This window comes from Myotis nattereri (assembly GCF_964212035.1).
Source record: "Myotis nattereri genome assembly, chromosome: 2".
In the NCBI taxonomy this organism is placed as follows: domain Eukaryota; kingdom Metazoa; phylum Chordata; class Mammalia; order Chiroptera; family Vespertilionidae; genus Myotis; species Myotis nattereri.
In genome coordinates, this window is record NC_138076.1 from 172,444,281 (window position 1) to 172,457,506 (window position 13,226).

Sequence of the window (13,226 nt, forward strand, 5' to 3'; positions counted from 1 at the left end):
GGGCTTTCACATAAAATCATTTATTCTGAAGGAGAATGCAATTAATCCCATTTAACAAATGAGGCAAAGGGCTCTGAGAGGTTAAAACACTAACTGGAAGTATCCAGCGTTGACTATGCCACACTACAGTACTTAAGTGCAAAGTACTCAGAGACCACTGACAACTTACAAAAAGGGAACTGAATAATAGCAAAGGATAGTAATTTGAAACCAGTTGCGAAAATCCTTACTGACACCGGTAGACAGTGGAGGAAGAGGAGAGGTGAAAGAAGGAAGCTCCTACTTGAGTTTATGCCGTGGCAAACATCTGAGTTGGGTCCTTTTTGTTTAGTAATGACATCCCTGGGGATAAGGTCCAAGACGGCCTCACCTCTTCTGGTACTTGTAGCATTTTAAGTATAGTTCTGATAAGACTTGGTATCTGTACTGTCCATTTTTATATTTTATATAAAAATAGTATCTTAACAGAGTCATCAATTTTCATATTTATAGGTTTACATCAGATATAAAACAATTTATCTTTCAATTTAAAGGCTGAGATGCTTGGATTTGACATTTCAAATTTGATACAAATCACTTCAGGATATAGTTCTCAGATGAAACTCCCTTAAAATGAAAACTTTACACTTTACTTCAGCAACAAGTTTCTGTAGTAGGAGCATGACCAGAATCTGAGTGATAAATTATAACATTCAAATACTTTGAAATTTGGCCAAAATAAATTATATATTTTCTGTGTGTTTTGGGAATGAGACTTTTTCAGAGGTAAATCTTATGTGAGTATATTTTACCAAATCTATATACGTAAAGCCTGAACAAGTGGCTGGTAATAATGGAGTGTTAAATAAAGTAGGGTAGACTTGATGTCTAGACAAGATAGTGGTGAGAGCTGCACTTTTAAGAGGTTCAGTACTTGCTCTGATAAAAAAAAGAAAAACAAAGAATGTTTCTATTATGTAAGGCTAGCATAGTATGAAATGCTTAGATCATGCATATACAACAATAGAGTTACCACTACTTTGAAAATAATTTCATTTTAATCCATCATGTGTTAAAAGCTGATTCTTTTCCATGTTCCCAACTCTAGTTAACATTTTAGGAAGATGGTACTTTTGATTACTCTTCTAGTCTTTTTAGTTTAAAAGTAAAACAAAGTATCCTATCATATGTTCACAAAGAAAGAGCAAAAGCTAGTAAGAGTTGCTGGGAACAATCAGCTGTTTATTTATTTATTTAAATATATTTTTATTGATTTCAGAGAGGAAGGGAGAGGGAGAGAGAGAGAGAAACATCAATGATGACAGAGAATCATTGATCGGCTGCCCCCTACACGCCCCCTACTGGGGATCAAACCCACAGACCAGGCATGTGCCCTTGACAGGAATCGAACCCAGGAGCCTGTAGTCCACAGGCTGACGCTCTATCCACTGGTCAAACCAGAGAGGGCCCATCAACTGTTTAGATGATGACTGAAACTATACACTGCAAAAGGCCCACAGGAAGAACAATGTTCAAATATAACACCTTATTTGCTGAAGAAAAGATTTTCTGTACAACTCATTAGCTAAAAAAAATCAATTAATTACAGACTGATCATAGCAACAGTATATCTGAGTTTTTAAAAAACGATTTAGCATAAAATCCCTGTATCCTTATGAAGAGGTTAAAAAAACTAAAACGCCTAAAAATCTAATCAAATCTGAAATTAGCTACACATAACAGTGTGTCCAGAAGAAGCAATCTTAGCTGTATTTTTTTTAGTATGATTTAGATTAGAAAGGGACTTAAAAGATTATTCAATCCAATTTTTTTACTTCAAGAAAAAAAGTAAAGAAAAGTTAGTGAGCAGCCCATATGGTCACAAAAATGGTGAATTAGTGTAAAAAGGCATCCAGAGGGGGAGAGATCAAACAAAAAGACTTGTATGTATGCATTTAAGCAAAATCCTTAGACACAGACAATAGGGGGCTGAGGGCATGTTCTGGGGAGTGGGACTGGCTGGGGAGAGGACTATGGGGGAAAAAGGAAACATGTGTATTACTTTAAACAATAAAGAATTTTTAAAAAGGTGAAGGTGCAGTTCAAATTAATATAAAAATTATATATTAAGTAGATTGATCTAGACTCACAATAAAATCTTATTAACCTATAAGGCTAATGACCTAGACAGGCAACAAAATGATTTGTAAATTAACTTGATTTTTCGTAGTTAATTAGAATAAGTAAAGAGGTTCTTGGATGGCTAAGAAATAAAATTTCTTTAATACATCAAGGCTGGCATAGCTATCAATGACTATAAAAATGTCTTTACTAGCCCTGGCTAGTGTGGCTCAGTTGGTTAGAGCATTGTCCCATGCATTGAAGGGTCAAGGGTTCCATTCCTGGTCAGAGCACATACCCAAGGTTCAGGTTCAACCCAGTTGGGACTCATACAGGAGGCATCCAATCGATGTTTCTCTCTCTCTCCCTATCCCTTTCTCTCTCTCTCTCTAAAAGTTAAAAAAGTCTTTACTAAAATAAATTCACATTCTGTTTGAGTACTTTTAAGTTAAAAGAAAACAAAAATAATCCCCTTGATCAAGTGTTTCTTAATACTCTCTATATTTAAATGTTTTAGAACACCCAATTCCCACCATATCTGGGTCTGAAATTATTCCCATCTACATTTTATTTATAAACTAAAGGCCCAATGCACGCAATTCGTGCACGAGTAGGCCTTCTTCCCCTCAGCTGCCAGCACCGGCTTTCCTCCGGCACCCAGGACCTGGGTTTCCCTCACAGCCTGGGCTTCGACCAGAAGGACATCTGGTCTAATTAGCATATAACACTTTTATTATTATAGACTAGAGGCCCGGTGAACGAAATTCGTGCGGGGGAAGGGGGGTGTCCTCAGCCCAGCCTGCACCCTCTCCAATCTGGGATCCCTCTCACAATCCAGGACTGCTGGCTCCCAACCGCTCACCTGCCTGATTGCCCCTAACCACTCCCCTGCCAGCATGATCAACTTCTAAATGCTCCCCTGCCACCCCCATTGCCCCTAACTGCACTCCCCTGCCGGCCTGGTCACCCCCAACTGCCCTCCTCTGCCAGCCCAGTCACCCCTTACTGTCCTCCCCTGCAGGCCTGATCGCCCCCAATTGCCCTCCCTTTCAGGCCTTGTCCCTCACACTGCCCTCCCCTGCCAGCCATCTTGTGTCCACATGGGGGCGGCTATCTTGTGTGCTGGAGTGATGGTCAATTTGCATATCACCTCTTTATTATATGGGATTACCAGAGGAATATAAAATCAACTCTTATTTCAACAGAGACTTACTTATAGGTAGAAATATCAGCTATTTCCATAAAACAGCATTATGTTAGAGGAGTATTCTGAAATAGCCAAAAAGGTTTCAAAAATAAATTTGCCTTCACAGTACTTGTTCTTTTTTTAGTTATTATCCTATCTAATAAAAGAGAAACATGGTAATTGGCGTACGACCGCTACCCTTCCCATTGGCTAATCAGGGCAATATGCAAATTAACTGCCAGCCAAGATGGCGGCCAGCAGCCAGGCAGCTTGAAACTAACATGAGGCTTGCTTGCTTCAGTGACAGAGGACTCCAACATTCCCCGCCTGCCGCTGCAGGCCTCTGAGCTGCAACTCTAAACAACTATGTAACAAATATAGAAGCTAAACAAAACCCCAGAAACCTGCTTTAGTCTGCCGGGCTTCAGCCAGCAGGCTCGCAACATTGTAAGCAAAGGCCAGAAACCTACTTTCAGCAGCGGAGGCCTAAGAGCTGGAGCCAAGCCTCAAAGCTAAAGCTGGCCCGGAATAAAAAAAAAAAAGAAAGAAAAAAAGGAGCGGTTGGGAGCTTCCGTCACCCCCAGCCTGAAAACAGCCCTCAGCCCCTCACCCAGACTGGCCAGGCACCCCATTGGGGACCCCCACCCTGAAGGGTGTGTGACCAGTTGCAAACAGCCATCATCCCCTCACCCAGGCTGGCCAGGCACCCCAGTGGGGACCCCCACCCTGATCCAGGACACCCTTCAGGGCAAACCAGCTGGCACCCACCCGTGCACCAGGCCTCTACCCTATATAGTAAAAGGGTAATATGCCTCCCAGCACCGGGATCAGCAGAGCCACGAGGCCTCCCAGCACCGGGATCAGCATGATAGGGGGCAGCACCCAAACCCCCTGATCGCCCTGCGGCTCTGTGTGTGACAGGGGGCGGGGCCACAACCTCCCTAACCACCCTGCTCTGTTCGTGACAGGGGAAGGCGCCCCAACCTTCTGATCAGCCCTGCTCTGTGCCTGATACGGGGGAGCTCCCCAACACCCTGATCGCCCTGCGGCTCTGTGTGTGACAGGGTGCGGCACCCCAACCCCCTGATCGGCCGTGCTCTGTGTGTGACAGGGTGCGGTGCCCCAACCCCCCGCCCCCCAACGGGCCCTGCTCTGTGTGTGACAGGGTAGAGCCATAACCTCCCCATCGGCCCTGCCCTGAGTGTGACAGTGGCGGCGCCCCAACCCCCTGATTGGCCCTGCTCTGTGCGTGACAGGGTACAGAGCCCCAACCCCCCTGATGGGCCCTGCTCTGTGAGTGACAGGGGGCAGTGCACCAACCCCCTGATTGGCCCTGCTCTGTGCATGACAGGGGGTGATGCCGCAACCTCCCATTGACCCTGCCTTGAGTGTGACAGGGGACGGTGCCCCAACCCCCCAATCGGCCCTACCCTGAGCGTGACTGAGGATGGCATCGCAACCTCCAGATCCGCCCTGCTCTGTGTATGACAGGGGCGGCGCCCCAACTCCCCAATCGGCCCTGCTCTGAGCACGATCAGGGGCTGCACCTAGGGATTGGGCCTGCCCTTTGCCACCCGGGAGCAGGCCTAAGCCAGCAGGTCGTTATCTCCCGAGGGGTCCCAGACTGCGAGAGGGCACAGGCCAGGCTGAGGGACCCCCCTTTTCCCCCGAGTGCATAAATTTTTGTGCACCGGGCCTCTAGTATATATAAAAGCCTAAGTGACTGGCCGACTGTTTGACCAACCGACCAGTAGCTATGACACGCACTGACCACCAGGAGGCAGATGCTCAACGCAGGAGTGGAAACCACAGACATGGAAACATGGAACAGACTGATGAATCTCAGAGGAAAGGGGGAAGGGGGGAGGGCGGGAAGGGATTAACCAAAGATCTTATATGCATACTAGAGGCTCAGTGCACGGATTCATTCACCAGTGGGGTCCCTCAGCCTGGCCTCTGCCATCTCACAATCCGGGACACCTCGGGGGATGTCAGAGAGCTCGTTTCAACCCGATCCCTGCAGGCCAGGCCAAGGGACCCCACCAGTGCACGAAATCGTGCACCGGGCCTCTAGTAACAATATAATGACATTGACTCAAGACATTGAAGAGAAACAGCAAAAACAAACTCTTGTGCCCCGGCCTATGTGGCTCAGTTGGTTAAGCATCATCCTGCGCACCGAATGGTCACCAGTTCAATTCACAGTCAAGGCACTTACCCAAGTTTTGGGTTTGGTTTCCAGTCAGGGCATGTACAGGAGGCAACCAATCATATTTTTCTCTAACTTCTCTTTCTCTCTCCCTCGCTCTCTCTCCCACTTCCTCTCTCTAAAATCAATAAAAACATATATTTTTTTAAAACACCATGTATAATATGTTACATTTTATAAAGCCCTTTAACAGTTTATTCATTTAATCCTCACAAAGTGACAATATCCTATGAGGCAGGCAATATTTACAAAATGAAACACTTTAAATTTTGCTATGCGTATTATGAGCACAGTGAGAAGGATTAAAAAGACAATGATTGCTACTTTTTTTAATCTTTGGTAAAGCAAAGCCTCTAGGCATTTTCCATTCCAAAATTATATTTCACACCAGAGTTTTTGTCCTATAACTATGCCTTAAGCAAACTATTTAATCTATCAAAAACAAGATGCTAACTTTCAGGAAGGACATCATTAAAATTAGATTTAAAGAGCTATCATTCATTTTTCTTTAATATTTGAAAAAATGCTTAAAAGTATAATGAAAAACATAAGAAATGTCTCTAATCCCAATATTCAAAAAAAATTTACTAACATTTGGCATATATATTTTAGCCCATTCCTATTACTTTTATTAGTTTTTAAATTTCTCCATACTAACTAGAATATTAATATTCTCTGAAAAGGAATTTTGCTTTTAAAAAATAAACAAGTAAACAGGGGCCAGGGACCAAACTGACCAAAATTACTATGAAATCAAATCAAACAATTTTTAGAATTTTTAAAATTATTTCAGAGTCACAAGTGGGAAAGGACAAAATGAAATCTATTTATTCAATAACTATTTACTGTAAATACCATGTGTAAAGTGACATGAACAAAAGATTATGAACCTTAAGACGACTGGATTCTCACCTGTTCAATCTCTTTGGTTTTTGATGCTATTGCTTTGGAGCGGTTGTTTAGCTGACTATCTTCAAATAATTCTATGCCATCTGCTGCATTTGACTCAGGTTCTTCTGACTGGTCAATGAACAATGGTGCTGTGGATCCTGCCTTTAAGAGAAATTAAAAGTCTTTAATTGCTTTGTTAAAGGACATATAGCATTTCAGATAACGTGTATAGGCACTAACTTACAGATTATATTAAGAGAATGTGCTAAATTTAACCTGTTTTAAGAAAGCACTTTCAATTTCATTATGCATAATAAGGAGAATTAAAGAGGAAAAAAATTTAAGTATGACAAAGTCTCCAAAATTATATTTCATGTGACTTTGGCACAGCTAGAAGGTTCTGTCCTATAACTCTTCTTTAAGCAATCTATTTAATAAATACTGAAGAGAAAAATCCTAATTGGAAGTGAGGGGTGTGTGTAAACATAAACATAAACATGGGCCTGGCCAGTGTGGCGCAGTGGTTGAATGTCAAACCATGGCCCAAGGGGTCACTGGTTTGATTCCCAGTCAAGGCACATGACTCAGTTGCTGGCTTGATCCCCAGCAGGGGTCATGAGGGGCAGCCAATTTATGTGATGTTTCTCTCTCATCAATGTTTCCTTTTCTCCCTCTCTCTTCCTCAATCTCTAAAAATCAATAAAAACATATTTTTTTTAAAAGAACATGAAAAAGAGCTCTATTTTCAGAAGTTAAAACTACCTTGCTCCTATAGCCTAAAAATTTATTGAAATAAAAAGAAAACAATCCCCAAAAGCAATAACTTCTATTTTAGAACAATTCATTAATAAATAAATTATCCCACAAAAATGCCTTAACTGGTTTGGCTCAGTGGATAGAGCGTTGGCCTGCGGACTCAAGGGTCCCAGGTTCGATTCTGGTCAAGGGCATGTACCTTGGTTGTGGGCACAGCCCCAGTAGGAGGTGTGCAGGAGGCAGTTGATTGATGTTTCTCTCTCATCGATGTTTCTAACTCTCTATCCCTGTCCCTTCCTCTCTGTAAAAAATCAATAAAATATATTTTTAAAAAATTGTCCCACAAAAAGACTACAGCCAATTACTTGTACTTTCTAAAAACACTAGAGAAAAAAAAATGAATGAGGAAAGACTTTTATTTTAACTACACTCATTAGTTTTCACAAAACTTTACTATATAACAAATACCAAGCACTTCTCTAGGAACAACAAATATAATAATGAACAAAAAAGACAAAAGCTCTTGCCTTTATGTAGCACGCAGTAAGCAATTACTTAGAGTAAGCTGAGTTCATGTATTTTACTGTTGCATATTTTAGGTGGGTGGAAGGTAAGGGAGGAAATAAGAAACATGTACTTATTTTAAAAGTTAGGATTTTTATTATTGAAGTTATGGCAAACAGCAGTAGGTTCAGAGAAGTCATAAGACATATTCCCCCTAGCCAATTTGGCTCAGTGGATAGAGCATCGGCCTGAGGATTGAAGAGTCCCAGGTTCAATTCCAGCAAGGGCACATTCCTTGGTTGCAGGCTCTTTCACAACCCGGGCCCTGTTCAGGGCTCCTGCAGGAGGCAACCAATCGACGTGTTTCTCTCACATCGATGTTTCCCTCTGTCTTTCTCTCTCTCTAAAAATCAATGGAAAGATATCCGCGAGTGATGATTAACAACAACAAAAGACATATACTAATTACTGGTAATTTTTCACCAGTAAAAGCAGTGGCATTCTAACACCTAGTATGTTGTATTCTGCCACTTATTTAGAAAATGACTTGGCAGCATTTATCCAAATTTAGCACCTGTCCCTTTTACCTGGCAAAGTTAGACAGAGAAAGGCAAATACTGTTATGATCACACTTTCATATGGAATCTTCAAAAAGAAAAAAATTCATAGAAAAAAAGACTAGATTTGTGGTTACCAGAGATGAGGGCTGGTGGGGGGGTGGGCGCAGGGAGGGAGAGGAGTGGTGAGGGAGAACTGGATGAAGGTGGTCAAAAGGTATAAACTCCTAATTAGATATATATTATCCAAGGTTTTGTAAGGAAAACAAGGTGTTTGAGATATATATATATATATATATATTTCAATATGTAGAACTAGACAAGTAAAAAATTGTTTTAACAAAGGCAATATAAGGTCATCAGTGAAATACAAATACATAAAATTTTATAATAGGAAGGAGAGGAAAGTGGAATCAAAGAAAGATCTTGGATCTTGTTTTCTCAAACACTATTGATTTCACTGAATGAGTCTGAAATGAGGACCACAAAGATGGGCATTCTTCACTGGGGACAATAGCAAAGATATTGAAGTAGAAAATGACATCTTAGATGTGGAAAAACATAAATCACATTTTTGCATCTACATAAAAAAGTTTAAATTTTCTTCTACAGCAAAAAAACAACAACAACAACCTGTTCTACTGGGACATTCTAGCCTTTACCTAATTTGCTTTTCATTCTGAGAGTCAAAAGGAAAACTCTCCTGGCTGTTTGTGTTAGGACAGTAAATTATATCTCTATATAATTTGACTATAAACTCCTTGGCAGCTAGGATGGTGTCTCTAATGCAGTGTTTGACACAAGTAGATGAAGAATGAATATGCAGTGAATTTAAATAAACTATGAGAAAGCCAGTACAGTATTATGTTCTGAAAACATGTGCCTTAAAATACTAATCCTAAAATAGGCACTATGGAAAAAATTTCATAATTACTTAATTTAATAAATTATTCAAACTTCATTATTCATCCTCCTTTCACAGCCCATGTATGAGCGTGTTAACATATTAAAATCTCTGAAAATTGCTGAATTATCAAAATCAACCTGACTCTTTTAAATCAAGCATTTCCCAAACATACTGGCTCATAGAATCTTTTTATTTTTCTTCTTCAGACTATTAGGTCCCTTCAGAATTATTGTTTTAACAAATGCTTTGAGAAATTCTCTACTAGTGGCCAATCGTAAAATTATAAAACGAAACAGAGGAATGAACTGCAACATTCCTGAATATTTATCACTAAAAGTATCATCCATTTCACTGGAGTTCATCTATAAGGTCTCCCTACCAAATTGCTTAAAACTATGTTGGTGGCAGCAAGAGAAGATAAACTGGAAACCTAAATATTTAATGTCTCTCTACTCATGCAAATGAACCTACATAGTACACAGACCATTATTTAAATAATATATTGTCACAGCTAAATTTAAGTATGCATGCACATGCACATGCGCACACACACACACATACACACACAGTACTGTATCAAACTCTTTCCAGGCATCAAAGTCCTTTTTCTCTCCCGGCTTATTCTTTCAACCCTGATACTAGTTTACAGATCTGAGGTCAAAATTCTCAAATACTCTGTATTTCAAAGAGTATGGATCACTGAAATGAGTAATTATATAACATCTACCCAAGAACAAATGTTAACTATCTGAGCAAAATGTTAATAAGATATGGTGGGATTAAACTTTTAAACAAAAAATCGAGTATAAAATACTTAAATAAAAAATAGAGTATGAAATAAAAATTTCCTACCTGCTTTATTTCCAATATGAAAAAGTATCAATCTAACTTGAAAAACATTTTAGACAATGCTACGAACTTGATGCTGCTTGTCAATATTAATGATATACAACAAACACGCTACAGTAATCACAATTCTACTCTCACAGTTTGCCTTTGGTTCAACAGAAGATCATACCTGATCTATGACATTCCTTATAGATTTTTATGGTTGTTTACTTCTCAATAATTCAAAATCTAGGAAATTATGGGCATATTTTAGAAAAAAAATAAGGTTTTAAAAATTTCTTTCTAGACCCAATGTAACTGCCTACTCAGAATCAAGATCCAGTCAAGCAATAATAAAAATAAGTAGCATATTTAAAGTCTGAGAAAGGTAGATCATCAGGTTCTTTTTTTAAAAAAAATATATTTTTATTGATTTCAGAGAGGAAGGAAGAGGGAGAGAGAAATAAAATACCAATGATGAGAGAATCATCGATCAATAGGCCGCCTGCTGCACATCCCCCCACTGGAGTCGAGCCCCCAACTGGGAATCAAACCGTGACCTCCTGACTCATAGGTCGATGCTTAAACACTGAGCCATGCCGACCGGGCATGAGATTCTTTTTCTAATTTAAGAGATTAAAAAATGATGGGGATGGGTAAGGTAGAATAAATATATCTTAATAAAGCCTTGCTAATTGAAAATAAAGTATTTAACAAACAACAATGTATTGCATTTGGAGGTGTTTTACTTTACCCTGAAAAAAATTATCAGTTCTCTAAAACAGCAATTTTGAAGTATTTATATTTGTTACTAATATAAAAATCATTATTCTAAATTAGCAAAGGAAATAAGCAAAACTAACCAATTAAATGTATCACTGTATTGTTCGTGCATTTAAATAGTATTGGTAAGGTACCAAAGATGGACAGACAGCTTGATGTTTTTGAAAAATGTATTCAAGAATATGTATAAATATCTATTTTACAGAAAGAAAATAAAATCTATTTTACAGCTACAATAAAGAGAAAACCTTTACCTAGTTAAGAATATTTGTTATCTAAATGGCAGATAAAAGAAAGTCTCCATTTGCATAAGGACAGGTAGGGTCTGTACAGGTTTGTACTTTTTGGAACAGTGTATATTAGTTATTTTGGAAAGAATCTTTTCATAGTTTATGAAGATATATGTAGGTATACAGAATATAGAATTCCAATGCTTGATCCTTTTTATCAAAGAACATTCCGTGAAAGGCATCCAAAACATACTGAAAAGCCATAAATCTCCTCCAAAGAAACATAATTTGTCATAGTACAAAAATTTGTATATTTTCTGCCTACTAAAATAATTCCTCAAGCACCAAATCTTGAATCTAAAATGCTTAATTTTGCCCATAAAACATCTATATTTCCCTATTAGAGATGTTATAAGCTAAAGAGAAATTTTTCAGTTCATTTTCAAATATAACACAAACATTTCAAAACAATATTCTAAGGATCCAAAAATGCTCTCACCTTTTGGTACTTAAGACTCATCAAAGGTCACAGGTAGTGCAAACAATGCATAATTTCATTTCTTGGGATATTTATGAGATTAATTTGCATAAACTAGAATATACAACATAAATATAGCCCAAGACTCAAGGTCTAATTAGATTTCTGTTCTGAATTCACTGTTTTATCACTAGTGGCTTAGCATGATTTCTAGAGATACTTTTAACAGTGAAGTATAGATAGTACATTTTCATTTTATTCCATATTTATATTATTCTTACACTTCTAAACTATTGGAGACGTTGACAGTATAGTTGTTGAATTCAGTCATTCATATTCACACTATTACCGTATGTGATAAATTTTAATAATACGTAAGAATAGTTTCCCCAAATATATTTTAAAATACTAGAATCAAATATTTTCTGCCCATAATTTAAAATCTTGACTAAAAATCTCAGATGGGAAACATAAAGTAGAAATCATGCCTTACCTCATACTCGGAAATTTCAGGTAAGTTACTTTCATCTGCCTTTTCTAGCTTCTCAGCAGCCCACTTGCTTGCAGCCTCAGCAAGTTCCTTTTGAGTTAGCTTACTGGGTTTGTCTAACACCTAATAAAAATAAAAGAACAGTTCTGTTACAATTCTCAAGGGCTTTTAAACTTCAAATACATCAAGAAGTACACCCCACTTACACTTAAAATCACAGAAGCCTTCAAATACATCTAGGGAACAAGTACATTCTTTCTTTGCTTTTTCAAAAATATTCAACATTGAATTCAAGTAGCAATTCATTTGGGACATATAGATTAGCTTTTAATTCCATTTACATAAAACTTCAGAAATTCATCTAAGGAACAAAAGACACTGACAATGAAACTAATATACTAATAGTATTTAGAACATATTAAGACATCATACGGATTTCAACTTTCTATCTGCAATTATATTCACTGAAATAAATAATGCCAAATCTCATCACAGTAAATTTCTAATTAGTGCAACAGAAAAGTCCAGATATGCTATTTTTATAATTTGTAATAAGTTGTATAAGTCTTACTCTTTACACAAAATCAATAAACTTAAAGTTCATTTTTTAAAGAGATTCTTTTTGTTGTTGTTGTTTTTATTTATTTTAGAGAGAAAGGAAGGGAAAGGGAAAGATAGAAACATCAATCAGCTGCCTCCTACACACTCCCCACTGGGGATGTGCCCGCAACCAAGTTGCATGCCCTTGATCGGAATCGAACCTGGGACCCTTGAGTCCACAGGCCGATGCTCTATCCACTGAGCCAAACCGGTTAGTGCAATTAATTCTCTTTTAATGTGCATGAATTTCATGCACCGGGCTACTAGTGTTAAGTATAATTTGAAATTTTTTTAAAAATTAACAATATTCACTGTTTTACAAAGTAGTTGTGAGAATCAAGAGAGGTAACAGACCTGAAAGCACCTAGCATAATGCTTAGGAGTCTAGTTTTTCTTTCTTTTCCATATTCATTGTTATAAATCTGTTATAATAACTAAAATATATTTGAAGATTGATCACTCCATGTGCTCAATATAAAAATGAAGAAAATAAAATGTTTTTCCTGGATTACATATGATTCTCCTAATACATTTTACAGACCTATGTTATAGAATAAGATGTAAAAATTGTAAGGCAAAAATTAGAACAATTCTTTCCTTAGGCCCTTATGGTAACTGATTCCATTCTATTTTATTAGCATACATTTTCATCAATTAGGCCCTTCACCCCTAATCTTATCCCCACCTCTTCTTTAAAGTCACATCAT

General features: G+C 38.3%; 1 protein-coding gene across 6 annotated transcripts in view; it reads right to left on the bottom strand.

Moving 5' to 3' along the window:
• Nucleotides 1–13,226, bottom strand: part of PPHLN1 (periphilin 1) — a 103,516-nt gene that overhangs the window by 33,970 nt on the left and 56,320 nt on the right. For all 6 annotated transcript variants that reach the window (XM_081082836.1, XM_081082832.1, XM_081082835.1 and 3 more), the window contains 2 exons: nt 11,923–12,042; nt 6,408–6,548 (listed from right to left, as the gene is read on the bottom strand). In XM_081082836.1, coding sequence (XP_080938962.1) covers nt 6,408–6,548; nt 11,923–12,042 — 261 coding nt within the window. The remainder of the gene's footprint in view (nt 1–6,407; nt 6,549–11,922; nt 12,043–13,226) is intronic.